At 44.1% G+C, this 19,243-nt stretch overlaps 3 protein-coding genes and 1 pseudogene across 3 annotated transcripts in view; 3 read left to right on the forward strand and 1 right to left on the reverse strand.

Annotated features, from left to right (window-relative positions):
- Nucleotides 1-757: 757 nt before the first annotated feature.
- LOC128278941 (uncharacterized) lies at nt 758-4,084 on the forward strand (annotated as a pseudogene).
- A 234-nt stretch (nt 4,085-4,318) lies between these two features.
- On the reverse strand, nt 4,319-6,008 carry LOC128269174 (histidine--tRNA ligase). Its single transcript, XM_053006560.1, is given in 2 exon segments — nt 4,319-4,513; nt 4,516-6,008. Coding segments are annotated over 2 exon segments (1,560 nt in total). The 5' UTR covers nt 5,912-6,008; the 3' UTR covers nt 4,319-4,349.
- Nucleotides 6,009-6,418: 410 nt separating this feature from the next.
- Nucleotides 6,419-7,831, forward strand: LOC128269175 (RAB6-interacting golgin). Its single transcript, XM_053006561.1, has 4 exons — nt 6,419-6,527; nt 6,594-7,008; nt 7,068-7,208; nt 7,273-7,831. Exons 1-4 carry the CDS (start codon nt 6,452-6,454, stop codon nt 7,529-7,531), a joined length of 891 nt encoding a protein of 296 aa, XP_052862521.1. The 5' UTR covers nt 6,419-6,451; the 3' UTR covers nt 7,532-7,831.
- A 2,066-nt stretch (nt 7,832-9,897) lies between these two features.
- LOC128269173 (sodium- and chloride-dependent neutral and basic amino acid transporter B(0+)) overlaps nt 9,898-19,243 on the forward strand; it is a 40,218-nt gene continuing 30,872 nt past the window's right edge. The window contains exon 1 of the mRNA XM_053006558.1: nt 9,898-10,019. The gene's annotated coding sequence lies outside the window, so the exon portion shown is untranslated. The remainder of the gene's footprint in view (nt 10,020-19,243) is intronic.

Consider the following 19,243-nt stretch of genomic DNA (forward strand, 5'->3'; position numbering starts at 1 on the left):
ATCGATCGACTGAGGAACACTCACGAGTGAGAGAGATACGATCATCGATCGACTGAGGGACACTCTTTAAATTGCGTGAGAGAAAGAACGACAGTGATAAGCTAACCGCCACGAACAGCGGACTAATTTTGAGTCGCTTTGGATCGTTTGAATCGCTTTTGCACAAATTCGAATAAAGGACTTCAAGACACTGTATATTCGTGGTGGCTATTGGGACTTATTCTCAACAACCACGCTCAGCTTATAAAAACAACTGATTTTCTTATGTTAAATCGGCCGGAGCATAGTTCCTTCGCTAAATAAGTTGTAGGCAAATTGAAACTGCGTTAGCTCGACGGACTATAAGTTTATGTGGATTGTGCTTTGTTGGTGCGTTTAGTTGGCGTTAAATTGGTTAGTTTCCAGTTGTGTATTGCTCTCTTTCACGATCATTGTTGTGTTTTGGTTGACTAATCCGTTTCACTTACTCAGAAAACTGATGATCTCATACGTGTGAATTTGCAGCTCCGGAACCATGGCAAACAAAGCATCAAAAGACGGCGTAAATTTTCAACAACACCTTTACTATTATCTGATGGGACTGTGCCACAAACAACAAATTGATTTTTCAATACTTTACGAAGGCAACGATCGTACTTACGGGGCCTTCGACGATGTGATTCTCAAAACACACGATCGGCAACCGGCATTATATTTCTTACAAGCAAAACAAGCCAAAAGTGAGTTAAAACAAATCTCTATCGAAGATTTGTTCGATATGAAGAACGGCATTGCGAAATACATCGGATCGTATAAGATGTACTTGGCATCAGATAAATGCACAGGAGATGGCATTCCGGATGAGATAATCTACTGGACGTCTATGGAATTCTACAAGGCCACCAAAGAAACGTTCATGCAACCATGTGAAAATATTCTTCCACATTTAGGATCGTTGAATGATTCTATCGTAAAATATCGGTTCACAGATTGGAAAATGTTATTGCTATTTGATATTGCGTGGAAGTGGGCAAAAATCTGCACCAAACCCAACGTGCCCATGGCGGAATACATCTGTGAATCCGTTGCATATGCTCTTTCTAAGGAAGTGTTACAAAAAGTGGAAAACACTGATAAACTAAAATTTCGCGATGAGTTCCTTCGCGGGAATTCCGAATTTCTTTCATCAGTTTCATCTAATACACGTTCTTTTCGAGAACACTTTAAGACCGCTTGCCAGCTACACCAGAGGAAGGAAAAATTTGACATAGAATGCTTCTGAAATACAATTCGAAGCTAGCGCGTTTGGATTGGTGCCAGTGAAGTGAACGCAGACTCTGTCCAATTTGAGTACAAAGGATTGAAGGAAGAAATTTGAATGTTTTTTCAACTTGTTTAGATACTATACAAATGTTCCGAAAGGCGAAGATATGCTAAAAATATTGAACAATTATACGAAGAATTTCGACGAAAACCTGTTTGAGAAGCACTTGGTGCCTAGACAGGAAACGAGCAACAAACAAGAAAGTGAACATTACATTAAACTGTGTGACTTGAATTCAGTAATTGAGATAGTAAAGAAACGCAAATATGTAGCACCAAAAGTAAAATGTTGAGTTCAGCATGAAAGCTTAGCAGAGTTGCGTAAAACATTGCAAGACGTAGATAAAAAGGAGACCATTAATTTAGAGATCGTAGCCCCGAACGTTGTGGATTGGACAGCTTATCGTGTTGAAAAAGAACTGTTAAAAATAACAACATGTATTGTTGTGAGAGAGAAAGATTTGATAATGTTGTCAGATGAATTGAGTCGTCTACCAGAGAAATTAATCAATTGTGAACTGCACACCATTGTAGTGTTGGGCGTAGAGAAATCTGACAAGCAACGAGTACTAAAGTTACTAAAAAACAGAAATCAACTAATATTTATTCTTGCTACTTATACCGACCGTTGTTCTAATGTGTTTGAAGATAAATTGGACATTGAAAACGTGAAATTTAACTTTGACCATTTTCGAGATAAAAAATTGGTACTAGACGACATATTTATACCAATCACAGATTTTTTTCAACAGACCGCACTAGATTCAATCGAAAAACTTGCACAATTATATCAACTTGATAAAATTGATGTAAAATCTGATTTCTATCAGCCAGACGAACCAATTTATGTACAGCGAACACTAATGGGTGAGGATAAAAACGCGGTAACATATGAGAATATTCGTTGTGATAAAACAACATCAGTATTCATTGTAAGTGATACAGCAGGTCAGGGAAAGACCATAGAACTTTTGCGTATTGGAAAATACCTTAGTGAAAATAACGCTACATGTCTCTTTTTTAGAGCCAAAAAGTTAGCCAATGAATTTTCACACGAGAATCAAAATGCTTCACAGGATACAGGGATCTATTGAAACTTCTACAGATATCGCCAATGACTCAATTTACGGAAGACATGGTTGTACAATGTTTAAAAACACGTGACCAAATCTACCTTCTGGTGGACGGATTCGATGAAATAATAGAAGCGTGTCAAGATATAGTCATTAAGTTGGTCGAAAAAGTTGTTAAACTTAAGTTATGTACAGTATTGATTGCAACGCGAACCGAAGCGAAGTCGAAATTGAAAAAATCCTTCAATGATGCCAAAGTCTTTCAACTGGGCAAATTTTCGTACGAAACATACTTCAAAAAACTTTGGTTAAGTGATAGCAGTCGATCGTCAAAGATTTTGGAAGATAATGTAGAATTTTTCTTGTCCAATTTCGATTCTGTCCTCAAGCGCGCCGGTTGCAAACTGTTTCTCGAAGTGCCGCAGCTGTGCAAAATAATGGGACGTATCTATGAGGATCGAATCAAGCGGCCGAATTTTCAATTACACAATAATTATGAAATTGGATCTATATACGACACATTTATACGCAGTCAGTTTGATCATGCTATGAATCGGTGTTTCGACAGTAATTTGGGGCTTCACGTATTGGCGATAGATTTAATGAGAGTCTATTTCTACAAAATGCACACAAATATGGCGTACGAAACTGAGTATATTTCTAAAGTAGACATACATCAATATAAAAATCTTGCACTGTTTGGCTTGATAAGCTTTCGATCGACAGATTACGCAGAATTTCTTCATCGAAGTGTGTTGGAATATTTTATGGTTCGTTCCTTTCTGCTGCAAAATGTTAAAAGAGAAAGATTTCATCCTGTTTCTAAAGCGTATTTTTGTGTATCACGTGCGAATATAGCAGATAAGTTTATCGACTTCTTTTTGGGTGGCGAAGAGCATATTTCTCAATCCGCGCTAGATAACATTGAACGGTTATTTAGCAATGAACGCTAATCTTTTTCCGATATACGTTAGGATAACTCTAAATAATGCGACATTCAACACACTAAAACTATTGTTCCGTTTCGCACCGACCGAAACTGTTCGTAACCTTAAGTTTCGCTTTGGTGGATCAGAAAAACAACAGACAATTACAAACGATTCTACCGATATCAACCTGAAACGTCTCGGAGAAAGGCAAATGATTCTCTTGCTCAACACTCTGCAGGACATTAGCGCTGAAAGGGCGCTAGCGCTTATGGACAATGTTATTTTTGAAGCCGACCCAAACGAAGAGGACATGATCGAAGTTGCGATCAGAAAACCTTTTCCAGAAGTCTTCGATTGGGTTGTATCGTTCATCATGAAAAACAACTCTTTTGAACGGACACAGTACATTGAAGATCTCGCATTCAGCGGTACGCTCGAACGATCATAACGCACTGCTATGCGGATAATAAAGAACCTATTATAGACCACATAATACGGTTCTGCAAAGAAAACCTAGAACGCAAAGTTGTTCAAGGGTGCCTACGCAGTTTAGATTTACTCGGGAAAGTCGTATGCTGCATCGAAGTTGTCCCAAATGGCAAAACATTTGTTGAGGAACAACGGTTAGATTTAGTACGAAGAATATTATCCGTTCTAGAATACTACTTCGATGGAGAAGATTTGCGCTCACTCAAAATCTGCCAAAGAGAAAATGTCGAAGGTATGTGCAATGAAGCGATCAAATCACTACTAAGACAATGGGTCAATGGAGATAACTAAAGCACTACTAATGCTATCAGTTCGAAAAAATCATCAGTTCCATTTCCGAATGTTACATTGTGCAAAAGTAAATACGATGTTAATATTAATTATCAAAAAACGGATAAACGATTTTAATCAAGCTTGAAGCGAAATTTGTTTTGTATTATATAAAATCCTCTAACAAAGAAAGAATAAACACTTGAAATTTCTGCAGAGTATTTGCGTTCTGGCGATAGCGATTGGGTAAGCGAATATTGGTACTCAGAATCCTGGAACTGAGTAACTAGTTTGATGTTGAGCCACCAGATGACTTGAGCCGATTGCGAAGTTCCTCGATGAAAGACTCGACCGGAAGCTCTTCCTCCTTTCGGCTGGCAATTTCCCGGAGCTCAACGACACCGCGTGAAAGCTCCCCATTACCGAGTACAACGGCGTAAGCAATCTGATCTCTTCGCAGTGCTGCAGCTGAGCAAGAAGTTTAGGATTGTACGAATGTTCCGCTTTGAGTCCGGCACCCCACAGCTTGTTCAGTATTTCCAGCCTTTTCAGGTGCAAGCCTTTGTGAGCGGAAGCGACGTAAACCTCGGTCTCGTTAGTACGTGTCTTGCCGTTTGTCTTTGCTTCGATGATGGAAAATATGCGCTCTACGCCGATCGAAACACCGACGCACGGTACCTGCTTCCGCTTCGGGTTAAACATTCCGACCAGGTTGTCATACCGCCCGCCGCCTGCTACAGACCCGACAGCAATTTCGTCATCTGGTTCGCTTGCTCGTAGCACGGCCTCGTAGATAATTCCTGTATAGTAGTCAAGCCCACGTGCCAAACTCAGGTCAAACGAAATCCGGTGGCCAACCTCGAATATCTCGCAATACTGTAGTAAGAGTCGCATATCCTTTAGACCTTCCATGGCGCTAGAGATACGCTGTAGGTGTTGGTCCTGCTCCAATCGGTCCACCAACTCAATCCCTCCACTCAGCGTCACATACTCTCCAATCCGGTCAACGGTAGCCTCATCGAGACCCTTTTCGTCAATCATCTCCCGCCGCACCTCATCCCAAGGCGTTTTATCTAATTTGTCTACCGATGAGCACGTCGTTCGAAACTTGTCCGCCGGCACACCGCACGCCTCGAACATCCCGTCCAGCAGCTTCCGGTGGTTTAGTTTAACTGTGAAATCGCCCACTTCCAACTCCGTTAGTATCTCTACCACTACTTTCACACATTCGGCGTCCGGCAGCATGGGATCATAGGTACCGGCGATATCGAAATCGCACTGGTAGAACTCTCGGTAGCGACCGCGAGTAATCTGTGGGTTATCACGGCGGTACACTTTCGCAATATGGTAGCGCTTGATGTTGAATACGTTGCCCATGCCAACATAGCGTGCGAACGGCACAGTTAGGTCGTAGCGTAGTGCCAGTATCTCGCCGCCTTGGTCTTTCAGATCATAGATTAGCTTTGAGTCTTCGCCATACTTGCCCGTCAGAACTTCCTTTAATTCGAACACGGGTGTGTCGATGGTTTCCGCTCCGTGACGCTGGAACACGGCGATTACCTTGGACAGCACCCGCTGTCGAAGCGCCATCGCTTCCGGGCCGTAATCCCGTGTTCCTTTCGCCGTCTTGAGGGATAGGTTACGGTTGCCCGGCTCGCTGCCTGGCGATGGTCCGGAGGAAGCCTCATCGTTTCCTAGCTGAAGCTGCTGCAACTGTCTCTTAAGTGCCAGGAGCTTTTGTACCTCGGCATTGATCTGCGGTTTGTCAGGTGTCGCAGCCGATTTCAGCTTGCGCACGAGGTCGCCCTGAGCAGCGATGGCAGCGGTCAGCGTATCCTTGTCGGTCATCTTATGCAAATTCAAAACCGTTGTCGTGGGGATAAAAGTGACACGCTCCAAAGCACCGGAAAACGGTCTAAGAGCCTCCAATAAGACGGGCAAAGGAAATTGGCTAAATCGGGAACAACGAACACGGCAACGTGTCAAAAAATTGCCGACCAGTAACATTGGAACAAAAACTTTCACATATCTTTTTGACAGCAAATCCGTAAACAAACCGTCCCAGCTGTCAAAAAAGCCACATCGGAGTCTAATGTCGACATTACGGCAAACCAATCGACATTGACAATTTTTAGGTGAACAAAAAACTATTTTATTTGATTTGAGATTCTTAAAACCAGAAAAGATGCACCAGAAAAATGTTGGCAATGAAAGGAACGATCGGCCAATAAGGAAAATGCAAAAGGAATCATTATTATAAACAAATGGATTTCATCGTTTCAATGTTGATCTAGATTTTGTGCAATCGACTTTTTGACGGCGTCTACGTAAACAAACCAACTCGTTTGGCAAACAAATATTTTCGCAATCTTTCGCGATTTTGTGAATATGTCTAAGCAATTTGTTGGGTTCTCTGACGACGATATTTATAAAATCACTCGCCAAGCGACCAGTAAAGATGCAGGTAAATGTAGCTGCTGAGTGGGACAGAAGTTCGGCAACCTGTTGTGACGTGGATTCCTTTTTTCAGCCAGGAAATGTGAAGTATTGTCGCGTCCGCACAAAAAACTGCCCCAAGCACCACCCGGTGCAGTGAAGTTCATGCCTCCGCCCATAATTGACAATGGAAACAACTTGAGCTGCGTTGATTCGAGCATTTATCCCAACCACCCGATTCAGCAGGCAGTCGCTTTTAAGCCGCTGCCCGTTATGATGAAAGTCCCAGAAGATGAATCCATTCTCGTTCTTCCTCACCAACCCATGACCAGCCAGGTAACGGGCAACATTCTCGCCGCCAATACACCGGTCGGCGGTTTCAAACCGCCCGGCGACTTGGTTACTCCTTTTAAAGGCATGTCGCTGAAGGACTTTGAACATCAAAGAAAGCTGATGGAAGAGCAAAATCGTCAGAAACGCGAAATTCTACACAAGGCAATCGAACAGCAGTAAGTGTTCAAAAAAACATGGGCTCTAGGGAAATTTCAAACGATTTTGCTCATTGCAGCGCACAGAAAACGGCCGCAGAGGCAAGTAAAATACAGGAGATTAAATCGGAACTCACCAAACTAGACTCGGAGCTCGCCGCGGATGTTGCAATCTTGCGGAAGCAAATTGATGCCGCAAGTGTACATTTCACCAACGTGGAGTGAGTATTCCTTCTACTATCATCCCAAAGACACAACGAGACAAACGATCTATTGCATTCCCAGGAAAAACTACCTCAACATTGAAAACCTTTTTCTCAAAGCTAAGGTAGAACTTCACCAAGCTTTGGAGAAGAAGGAAATGCTTACCGAGCATCTCTGTGCAATCATTTCTCACAACGAGGAACGCAAAGCAAAGCGGCTGTCCGACCTGATGGAAAAGGTAGGTATTTCCGTGAACGGGGACTTGGACGATACTATCAACAGTAACAGCACTGTGGCAACGGACGCGAACAACAGTACTACACATTCTATGGGAAACTGAGACCACCACCGTTGTTCATACCCCTTACACGCTGTAATGCGAGGCCAACAGCAGCGATTCAGATGCAACATCTGAATTTTGGCAAAGAACCTTCTGTCCTAGGCCTTTGCTATTACGTCGTGTTCTCCTCAATTCTCTACAAAACGGCTGAATGGCCGAGATATTGTTAACAAATGCGAATTGTCTTAATAACCCTTTCTTTAAGAAGTTAAACAATTTTTTCTAAGAAATAGAGACACAAAAAAGAGTTTTACACAAGAGCACCTTAAAGTATTGTTTTTTAGAATAGCTATTGCATTTCGGGATCAAGTTTTAGCCAATACGATATACACTTCTGTGCTGAGCGACAATAAAGATATTATATTTTTTCAAACTAAACCTTGACAGAAATGTGATACTCTGATAGTAAACCGCAAATCTCGTAAACACATTGTTGAAGGAACATCCAGAAAATATGGCTACTTACGACAAATCGGACGTGTTGTGTCAGTCTTTTCTTTTCATCCGGAAGAAGGAATGGTAACAATTAATCATAAGTAAAAAATATTGATATCGCTGTAGACCTTCACTCACGTCAACTGGAATTTGCAGCAACGACAACTTAAAAAATGCTAGCTGAAGAGCGAAAGCGAAATTGAAAGTGAATCAGTGCCTCGGCACGATCGGGAAGCGCTGTTGGCATCTAATGAGTAGCGACCAACTAGTCCCAACTAGACTAACCAGTCCTCTGCACTACTTCGCTCTGTTAATCATTTCTGGTCTTTTGCGATTTTCTGTTCGCTTATCGAGCGACCTGAAGTACCAGTTTCACCGACCGACAAATCACCGTCGCATGCGACACCGACATCATTAAAACCGCATTCAGTAGAGAATGAGAATTAATTTTTCCTTCGCAGCTTTAACGACAGCTCCAGCTCGTTGCATAAAATCGTTTGCAGATCGAATGCAACACTCTCGTCGTCAAGTGGATATCGATACATGAATGCGGCGATTTGATTGGCAATGTAAGACTATTTTGTTTGAACCTTAACATCAGAAAATACGCATATTTTACTTATTTACAATAACAGAAACTGCCACAATTCTGAATTTCTAACCATGCTGGCTGTGACGGAAATATTGAAGTGATTCAAAATATTTATTAAACCTAATGAAAAACGCTAACTAAACACTTTTTAACTCTGCAATTCAACGATACAAAATAAGTATTAACATAATGAAAAAGAAAAAAAGTTTTCTGCCTAGAAAATAATGAAATAATTTACAAGAAATTTAATATTTACCATAAATAAATATTGTTATTTATGGAGTTTTCCGCTCTTTAGCGCTCACGAGTGCTCTTTTGGCGATTTTGTTATTTACGAGGGGTGTTCAGAAAGTATCGTGACTTTTGAATTTCCGCGGGCAACGTATATCCGATTTTTTGTGGCGTTAGGTTGCTACACATGTCAGTCTCAGTCTCAGTCAGTCAGACTTATGGTGAAAAGTTCGACCATTTTGAGTAATCAGTCAATTTTTAAAAACCTTTTTCGCTTGAACGTGTTTTGGCTCATCTCCGATGCCGTCTTATCTCCTAAATCGTAGCGTAGCGTCGTTCTTTCATGACCTGCTTCAGTTTCCGCAATGAGAAAAAGTCACAGGGGGCCAGATCTAGAGAATACGGTAGCTTTGGCATCATTAGTGTGTTGTCTTGGCCAAAAATTGGCGCAGAAATTTACAGTCAATTTAGGGGGCTCCCAAAAATCCGGGCATTTGTGACGGATTGCTTCGGGCGAATTGCGCATAACTTGCAGGAAATATTCTTTATTGACCATTCTGTCCTTTGGCAACAACTTATGATACAGTACGACCCTGTAACTGTAATCGAAGAAAACTGTACGCGAAACTGTTCACATACGACTATACGGATATACGTAGCTCGCGGAAATTCAAATGTCGCGATATTTTTTGAACACACCTATCCCTTTACCGTTCGTAACTCGCTTTTGCTTCGGCTTCCCTTCGTTTAAAGTACGGAACGCAAAACCAACTTCGGGTCGAAAAAACCAGAGAGGGCGCAGAGAAACGAGAGAGAAGAGAAATCTCGCTATAGTCAGTTTCGGTAAAGAAAGGTCAGGTTGCAAAGTCAGGTTCGAAAAGGGTTAGGTCGTCAGAAAGTGCAGAAAGTTATCAAGTTTCAAACAAAAATTTAAACGGTTCGAAACGGTTGTGTTTTCGTTTGCGTGTTGTTTGGTGCCGTGTTTTGTGCGTTGGCCGTGCGATTAAAATGGTGTTTTTTTAACAGTTCATCAAGAACAATAGTAAGAAACCGGGTAAATTCTATTCGAATTCAACTGTTAACAAAGCGCGCGAATTTGTACTGGGTCGCAAGGTGCAATGGTGCGATCCTACAATTTAATTGTTCTAGCACATTTAGAAGTGTTATAACGGGAGAAGCGAAACGTGCCCAGTGTAGTATCGTTTATCGTGTCGTAACGAAAGTCAAGTGGTAAGGTTTTATTTCTCTCGAAGCGCAGCGTTTGGCGGCATTTCGGTTTGTACGGTGATCGTGCTCCGCATGTTTCGCAAATGCCCCGTGTGTCGGTCGGTACCTGTTAAGTGGCCAACCTGGCCTCCGTATCATAGAAATGGAACCATTTTTACGATAATTGCGCGTGATGTGTACTGTTGAACCGTGGCTCTCCTGTCTAAGCCAAGGCTAGTGAGGATTATTTTCTCCTACATCGCTTTGTAGAGAGATTCGGGTTCAACAAAACATACAATCGACACTCGGTGAACATCTGTGCAAAGAAGCCCTTGGCACACAAAAAACCCTGTAAAATGTCTAGTGTTGTGCAAGTGTGTGTTTCCGAGTCATCGACAAAGTTCTCAGAAAACTGATAACCGCATCTCTGGGCCTTGATGAGATAAGATGTTATCAGAAAATGGTCGATTTTCTACTAGTGTAAACAACAGTCGTTGAAAACCGCAGAAAGCTTTCAATGCGCAAATACCTTCTCGGGGGGGTTCTGTGTGCGTGTACATCCGCCGTAGAAACGCTTTTTGTGGTTATCGATGGCCGTCGTGTTGCAAACGGAAAGTGGCCAAAGTGACGATGCCAAAGGATGCTCTAACGCTGCCGCAAAAATGATTTCTTCATCCCACAACCTGAATGTAAACTGAGACACGTCTATAGCCGCGGTTAGTAACGAGACGACAGGCAGTTAGCGATACTGCCGATCGATCGACCGATCATCGATGAAATATATTTACGATCGTCTAATGGTGTTTATCACCGTGTGACGTACTTCACGTGACGAAGTCGCTCGTTGCATCTCTTTAGAAGGTGATCAACTCTTTTCCTCTTGGTGTGTGAGGTGCTTTAATATGTTATTAACTCCGACGTGCATTGTGTCAAGATTACGGGATGGGATACGTAAACAATTCCATTTGCGTGGAAATGCAGCAACTGTGCTCAGGGCCGATGTTCGGTTCAACAGCCTAACTCGAATAATGACAGTCCCAACGAAAGGTGCTTTAAATTGGGATCGTTTCGATTGAATTCGCTGCACCCGTTCCACAGAGCCTTCAGACAAATCCTTCTCGGAATTCCCGTGGTTGGAAACACCGACAGGCACACACACACATCGCAAGTTTCGCCTACACCGTCAGGGGGTAGACAAAAACTAACCATATCCTCAAGGTTGAAACTTTTAAACCCTTGGGTGCTAAGAAATGGGAATAAAAAATGAACCCAATTATCCCTGAATTTCTGGGGATTTCGTTTCCCGCTTGCAACGGCCCGCGTATCGTTACCGCCTTCTATATCGGCGGTTAAAGCAATTCCGTAGACCAAGCTCCTTAGTGCGGTAACTTTTTTTTTCCCCGCTCAAAACTGGTAAAAACACAGCACACCTTCACGGTCCTGGTCCTCTTTCCGCTCATTGAAGAAACTATCTCCTAGCGAACCCTTTCATCATCGTAATAAGATTAAGACCCCGCGGCGGTTCACCTTTCCTGTTAAAGTAGACCACCATTCTAGGTCGTCGGTGCTTTAAAAATATGGAACGCATTCTGATTTCTTGAAGATAGAAACGTTTTTCTTCTTATTATCTGGATAAAACACCCACTGAAAATGCGCACTACCATTCGATTTCGAAGGTGATCGACATAACTTCATCGAGGATTTAATTTCTCTCCGATCTTCTGAATGCAGAATGCAGTTCGTCGATATGGAAGTATTTCTTCGTTTTGAAAATACTTTGGAGACTTTTAAAATATAAATGATACGTTGTTAGTTCTGGAAACGAAACAAAATCTAGATCCTTTGGCTTCCGTTACAATGTCTTGATCTTTCATGAAACCTACTTTTGTAGAGTGTAATAACTTTGCCGTTTTAAATTATCTCTTTCCTGCAGGTGATCCCGGAACGAAGAACGAAACAAGGTCTGCTCTTGGGGCTTCCTCACGCTGACTTTTTGGACGGTCATGTTTCGTCCCGTTCGGATGGACACCACAAAATAGCCGCCTGATGGCCGGTTTCTCGGTCTCAAGAACTATATGTTTTACTGTGTGTGTTCACTGTTAACCGGCAGGATAGCCCCGGCAAGTGGTCGCTGTTTCGGCGTTCCTTTGCGAAGACGGTTGCGTTAAGTTGAACGCATCAGTTCCTTCCTTGGGTATATCGGTCCTCTCGCGGTAGTGGGATGCGATGCGTGAACGCATGAAGTTATTATGAATTATTCACCAGGAGCGTCATTCTACGACGGAGTTGACCAGGTTGTTTGCGGTCGGTCGGTCTGTTGCTTTCGGTAACCCTTTTTAGGACCATAACCCAAGCAACTCGGAGTTTTTTCGGGCTCTCCCCGTACCGTAGCTGCACCGTGGGAGTGCTACGAATTCGAGGGAAGTAATTGAAGAAAACAGTCTGTGTGCCTGGGGGAAAACGCAAATACACCATTTAGGAAACAGGTTTCCGGAAGTGCAAGAGTCAACAGTGCGCCACGCACACATTGATTCACCCGCTGCAATGCGACGGAGAACTTGTGCGCCGACGAAGTATTTTATTCTCTTCTGCTCTCAGTTGCATCGTTGCTGGTAAATGTTTAACGTTACCTCAGCGGAAGCTTGAATTTAATTAAAAACCAAAAGTGATTTCCCGAACCATGCTTGGCTTTTTTCATTGCTGTTTCTGCGCGGAAGAAGTGGCATGTATTTTACGATTCATCACTTCCGGCACGTTTAGAATGATGAGACCCGTTTTTTTGGGAACCTTGGGGCATCGCTTGTAATGTATGTTTTTGATGAATTGAACTTTTTTCTAACAAATTTCTGTTTTGTTAACGTTACCAATAAGTTCGATAAACACGTTCAATTTGCATCATCGTTTTAAAATGAAATTTCAGACACGAAAGGAGTGTGCCGTTCGGAAGCCGGTCATGTGCTGCATCCTGCACACGATGACGACCAGACTGCGTTCGGTTAGTCACTCGGGATTATCCCCGTTTGGCTTCTCAAAGTGTACCCCCCATTGCATACTTTAGCTTGGACCCTTCCCAACATATGGTCTTTTCCTGTTCATGTTATTGTAAATTCAAACATTTATTTACGTTTCTGGCAAACTGACCCTCTTTTATGAAAACTCTAAATTGGAACGAGCTTAGCTTCGTCGCCGTCTTCCAAACCACGACGCTCTTCAGTCGCCGAATTATTCGTCTCAAATACACGGATAACCTTATTCGTTAGGGTCATCATACTTAGGAGCCAATTAATTCCCAGCTGACGATGGTTCGCTACGTATCCCTCCCGAAAGGGCAGCGAGCGTAACGAAGAATAACACTTCCAGCATAGCTAACGCCTCTTGGTTCTCCCGCGTTGGTTAAGCACATAACATGGGAGTGCAGGGTGGCCAAAATGGACTTCCTTCTGTACTGTACTTCGAAGGTGGTGGAAGCCCTCTCTTCGGGGACGTGACTTCCACCCTGACCGTTTCGAAGGTTACCAACCGCCGTACGAGGTGAGTCAACAGACGGATCGTCTGCTCTACGCATTTGCCTGGACGCTCGATGCAATTAGCATGTCGGCATGCAAATGCATTCGACAAATGGCACACAACACTCTTCACGGTAAAAGGCGGTCACGATCGTTGGTCCACTGGGAAGGATCGTCTTTGGGCGTCTTTCACTAATGTGTCTTCCGATGATACCTCAGTAATTTACGGTTAATTTCTTTACCGTTCACAAAATAGTTCGCAATAGTTTGCAAACGCTGAATGAGTTGTAACTGGCACACTGGCATCAAATTGTTGCTTTTCCAAATATGATCACAGTTTGGAGGGGGGGTGTGAATCGATCACCTCACGATCGCGTTCTATGCCAGGCGATGCTTCAGCATATGATGATGGACGGGGCCAACGCTCCGAAAACTCGGTGGCCACTGGTGGTTGATGTCCGCACGTCGTCTTTGCGGAAATGGTCGCTCGAAACGGTCGCGCCATGAACCACAACGCCGACCTTCGTCAGTCCCGCGCAATTCCTCCGAGTACGGTCACCCGGTTGGGTTTGTGAGACGAATAAATTAGTGCTTTAAGCCGGCCACTGCCGTACAAAATTCGTCGATCGTCGGTGAAGGATCGCTGTGTCGGTTGTTGCTGATTTGACTATCCAATGATTTAGTGACTCACGAAACGGGTAGCGGGTTTGATTATTTCCCAGCTTCATTACGCCCGGCTCCATCTTAGCTGGAAAATGGAAAACCTTTTTGTATTCTTTTTTTGTAAAATAATGCCGCCACTTGGGATGACTTCAATGCTGACGGAGCAGTGATTGGTGTTTTTTTGCTTCAGTTAATCATTTCTCTTGCGCAACATGATACGGCGTAAACCACCCGTCTCGCGACGTCGAGTTCTGTTGTAATCCGTCCAATTATTGGGACTTTGAGGTCTAGTGTTTGTGGTTAGATCGTTTGAGGATTGGCGCGCTATTGGCACTAGAAATTGTGTTTACCGATGGCAAATAAGACCGACCGGCCATGCTGGGTGGCTTTTAGGCTGACCTAGTAGGTGCAAAGCCCTCGGCAGGGTTCAGAAAGTGTTGTGGGTCGTGTCCTTCGCTGCACCTCCGATAAGCTGCAAGAAGGAAAGCTTGGGGTTTCTAATTAAAAAACTTTACTCGCACGACAAGGCACGGTGGGGAGAGTTAACTTCCTTTTGCGGCCGTTTGGTAAAGTTGTCAATGAAATTTGGCTCACGCCAGGCGCTGGCGCTGTTTATGAGCCTCCACGTCTTGATGTGGCCCGACACGCAGGATTGGGGCTGCCGTTAATTTGTTTTCGGCATAAATCAATTATGGTAAAGTTCATTCCAAGGGCGAGCCTCACGCGCACCATTTTCAGCGTTAGTCGTTGGGCAACCGACACACACACTGATGGGGTTGTGCTGGTGGGTGCCTGGTTGAGGTTAAACGATGTTGTTGATTCACCTCCGCCACCCCCCTGTGGCACCGGTACACGTGCAGTGCACGATTGGATGCCTCCACAACTCACGCGTCAACGGTTTCCTCCCCTGGCGTGTGTGCGATGAGCTGGAAGAACGGCGTGAAAACCCACGACGACACGATGCACGGCATTGACTTTTGTTGATGCCGGCGGGGGGGGGAAAGGGGTGCGAGGGGGACGCGCGGCGACAAACGGTGCTCACCGGACTGTGGCCATCGCAACGGATTTTTTTTTTTACGTCGACGTGGGGTTCACCTGTCGGTCGTCGCAGCAAAATCGGCCTGCGCTGGAAACGCGCGTAATGAGCGGCGCGGCTCATCAGCTGGCTTGCGTCGAGGGGGTGGTGGTGGGTTGTAGAGGTCGGTGTGTAGAATTGTCCATTTTCGCACACACACACACACAGCGGCCGTCCGTCGCGGCGCTCCATACACGCACGCAGCCACAACACCCGGCGAGGGAAATGGTTCGAGCCCAAAACGCGTGCCCAAACGCCCCCATTGTTTTCAGCTCTCCAATGCATGTGTGTGTGTGTGGTTTGAAAATAAATACACCACAAGCACACACACATACAATCACGTGGTCGTCGCATGTCGAGAATGATCGGTCGAGAGTTTTCCGTTCCCTAAGGCAGGGCTCCGGCGAACTGGGGGCGAGATGAAAATATGGAAAACAATAGGAGTTGATCGGAGTACACACGTTTTGTGTTCGTTGTTGACCAGTTGAGACTGGATGTTGAGCATACGTGCATTTATTACGAAAGGAATTGAATCATTTTTTAAGGTAGACCTTGCCTAAATTATTATTAGGTGTATGAATTAATTCATGTGCTTTATATTCGACATTTGTGACCTAACTACAACAACAAAACGTATGACGACCTTCATGAAAGTATTGTCCGTCGTTTGCTACTACTTTCTGCCATCTTTAAGGTAATTCCTCGATTCCCTGTTGATAGAACTTCTCATCTTTATCAGCGATCCACTCAGAGACCCATTTTTTAATATTTTCAAAAGAAGTGCTGCCAAATCGTTACTCAGGCAACGGAACAAATAGTAGTCCGAAAGAGCAACATCTGGTGAAAACAGCGCGGGGGTTTACAGTTCCCATCCGACATTTTCGACACGGGTTTTGACCGGTTTTGAGTTGTTATTTTGCAAAATCAGCTTATCATGTCTTTTATCCCATTCTCGGAGTTTTATTGCCACAGCTTTGCTTCAAATGCATTAATTGTAGTCGATGGGATTGTCCATCAATAATTTCATTAGATTTTAAAAGCTCAAAGTACAACACACCTTTCGCATCCCACCATATGCACAGCATAACCTTTGCGTAGTGAATATTTCGCTTTGGTTGCGATGAACCTGGTTAACCAGGCCTGTATCCAGGGCTTTTGCGTTAAGGATTCTTGTAATAACTTCCCTTTTCATCACCAGTGACGATTCGGTACAAGAACCCCTTTTTTTCTGCCGTGCAAGCAGTAATGAAAAACTACTCCCAGCAAAAACACTCTACCAGGAACCAAAAACTTGACATGTTCAAATGCTTAAAACGGGTGTTGTTTACACTTTAACAAAAAACAACCTTCTTGTAATTTCCCAATATTTATATTTGTGATCGGGAGATAAAAAATTGTATGTCCGGATTCGTTGAGAATCACCAATAAACTGCTTTAAATAATCTTCGATTGCACGGAGAATGCACGGTCAATGAATACTTGATAATATTTTTTAACGCTGCTCGACGAAGCCGCTCGACCGTGCTGCTCGATGGTGCTGCTCGACTATTTGATATCCTTATGACGAGGTCGTTACAAATCTATACAGCTTTAGATGCGTAATGACAGTAGCTATCAAACACATATTTCATAAAACAAATATTTGTTATATTTAGTGAGTAACGTCATCTATTGTAAAAACGCATCAATTAATTCACACACCTAATATGTTCTGTCCTCTACGCTGCGCGCAGTCTAAAGCTTGAAACAGAATTCGATTCTTTTTCGGGTCAGGTGGGCCACTTTTAAAAGGCAACCTCCGTGAATGGCTTCAAGCGCCGGTACGTGAAACTTGAGTTAAGTGTCTACCGCTAGCGCCGTTCCAAGAACTAACTGGCGTGGCAACCATTCGTTAGCTAGCGACACTCACCCCGGGCGTAGTGGCCAAACTTCGAGCCGTGTCTGACGATCACCCGGGACTGACTCCCGCGACCTCTAGGTCGAAGCGCTAAGTTAGCGCTTCTCGCTTTTACACCATTAACCAACCACTGCCAACGATGCTAATGATGTCTCACCTTTTGCTCCGCGGTCGTCTAATCGACATCGCGCGAGCGGAAAAAAGTGACCCAACCGATAGCGTGCGCAGCCTCGCCGAGACACGGCAACCTGTTTTCCGACACAATCTCTCTCATACAAGGTCGAACGGGGAACGAACCGGAAACCGCGGGACAAGAACAAAATCGAATAGAGCTGACGATTTTATCAATCCCGGAACCCCGGTCTTACTTCCGCCATGGCAACTTGTCGCGCATTGGGCGGCTTTGTGTAACGCCGTGTCCGGAACTTTACCGGCCACCGCGCGACACCGTACATAGGGAGATGCTATTTTCTCTTCGGTGCCGCGCCATCGATTGACCCCCTTTTCGTAATCGGAACCACCACCGGTGCGTGTGAGGCTGTGCCGGAAGCAAACGGACATAAATGGCACCAGCATCGCGGGGCGCGGGGCGCAATATCATCATCTTCCCACAGTCGCTCTTTCGGTCGGTTCAATCGATGAGCTTATCGATTGCGTGCCGCAATATCAGGTCAGGCGTTTTCCGCCTTACGGGGCGGCCCGAGGTGCTGCGGCCAAAGATTGAGATCACAGTGTCACTGGGCTAATGATCCTTTCTCCGCCGATCGGGTCGACCGATCGACTCCGTGCTATGCTGTTGTGACCCACCCCCGGCGTGGCAGGTGATTTGCTGGCCGGCACACTCACACTCTCTGTGTCCGTTTCAGAAAATTCGCACCCCCGTTTCCATGTCCGCGCGCGCCGCACGTGCATGTAAATCGGTAGTTTTACTTTCATTTCCTTTAACACTTACCGACGGCGGAGCAGTGGTTTTTTCGAAGACGCACCAGCGATGGAAACCACCCATGCTTATTATCTATTGTTTTAATGGCAATCGGCCGCCGAAATATGAGACTCCCCTGTTTTGGGCGCGTGATCGACCGTTCAACTGGCCGGAATTCGAAGCAGACTGAAGAACAGTGGTTAATCTGTCGGTTGCGAATGTAAAATTTGAATCTTATTGTTTTAGGACTGCTCCTAGAGCGATTCCAGTTTTAAGCCCGCGTCCTTGTCATAATCGGCAAGCATTACTTGCGTTGGTGTTTTGTGGTAAAGGCTGCTGACAAATATAAAACCATAAACAGTGGAATCGGTTGGTTTATGTCAGGAACTCGAATTTGTTTTCTTTGTTTTTCAAATCTATGTCATCTAGAAAATACCTAGAAAATAATTCCTACTCAATGCAATGCATCTACAGGCTGGTGCATCTAGTGTATGAAATTTCAGTTACCGATTACTTGACCTTTCAAACGTCAAACTTCATTTTGGAAATTGTAAACACATAGTAAAAACTTTACACGCTTGTAGAAAATTGGGAAATATTAAAAACTTTTTCTAAAGTGGTGAGCCTTCAACTCAAAGTGTACGAAATTTAAAAAGCTCATTTCATATAAGATAAGAAGTTAATAATCTGAAGTGTCACTGTTGGGGCTTGGAAAACCTACACGTCGTGCAAGAGAAGCCTATGCACCCAAAACGAGTGACTGTTTAGTGCAGATTTTAGATTCTGGCGACATCATCGTCTCATTCTTCTTCGAAATGAAGAAGGAACCGCCGTAAACATCGATAGCGAGACTGGTTCTTCGACGAAATTGAAGCTGAAAACTTGGACGACATTTGACTTCAACGTAACCAATTGAAATTCCAATTTTTAAATGCACAACCTCGTACGTCTACATTTGTTCCAATTTTCGAAATGCTCGGAATGGTACATCTTAGGATTAGCCTTCAACACATTCTTCGATCCGACTCCTATCTCAACTGTTGACTATGAAAGGTGTCCATGGAGCGGCTTCTTGAGTTAAGCGAATGTATGGTACAGCGGTCACCGGATGCTAAGTCAGGCGAATGCGATGGTTGCGGAACGGTATGGGCCGAGTTTGCGTCGAAATGATCACGAAATGATGAC

This window comes from Anopheles cruzii, chromosome 2, assembly GCF_943734635.1.
Source record: "Anopheles cruzii chromosome 2, idAnoCruzAS_RS32_06, whole genome shotgun sequence".
Taxonomy (NCBI): domain Eukaryota; kingdom Metazoa; phylum Arthropoda; class Insecta; order Diptera; family Culicidae; genus Anopheles; species Anopheles cruzii.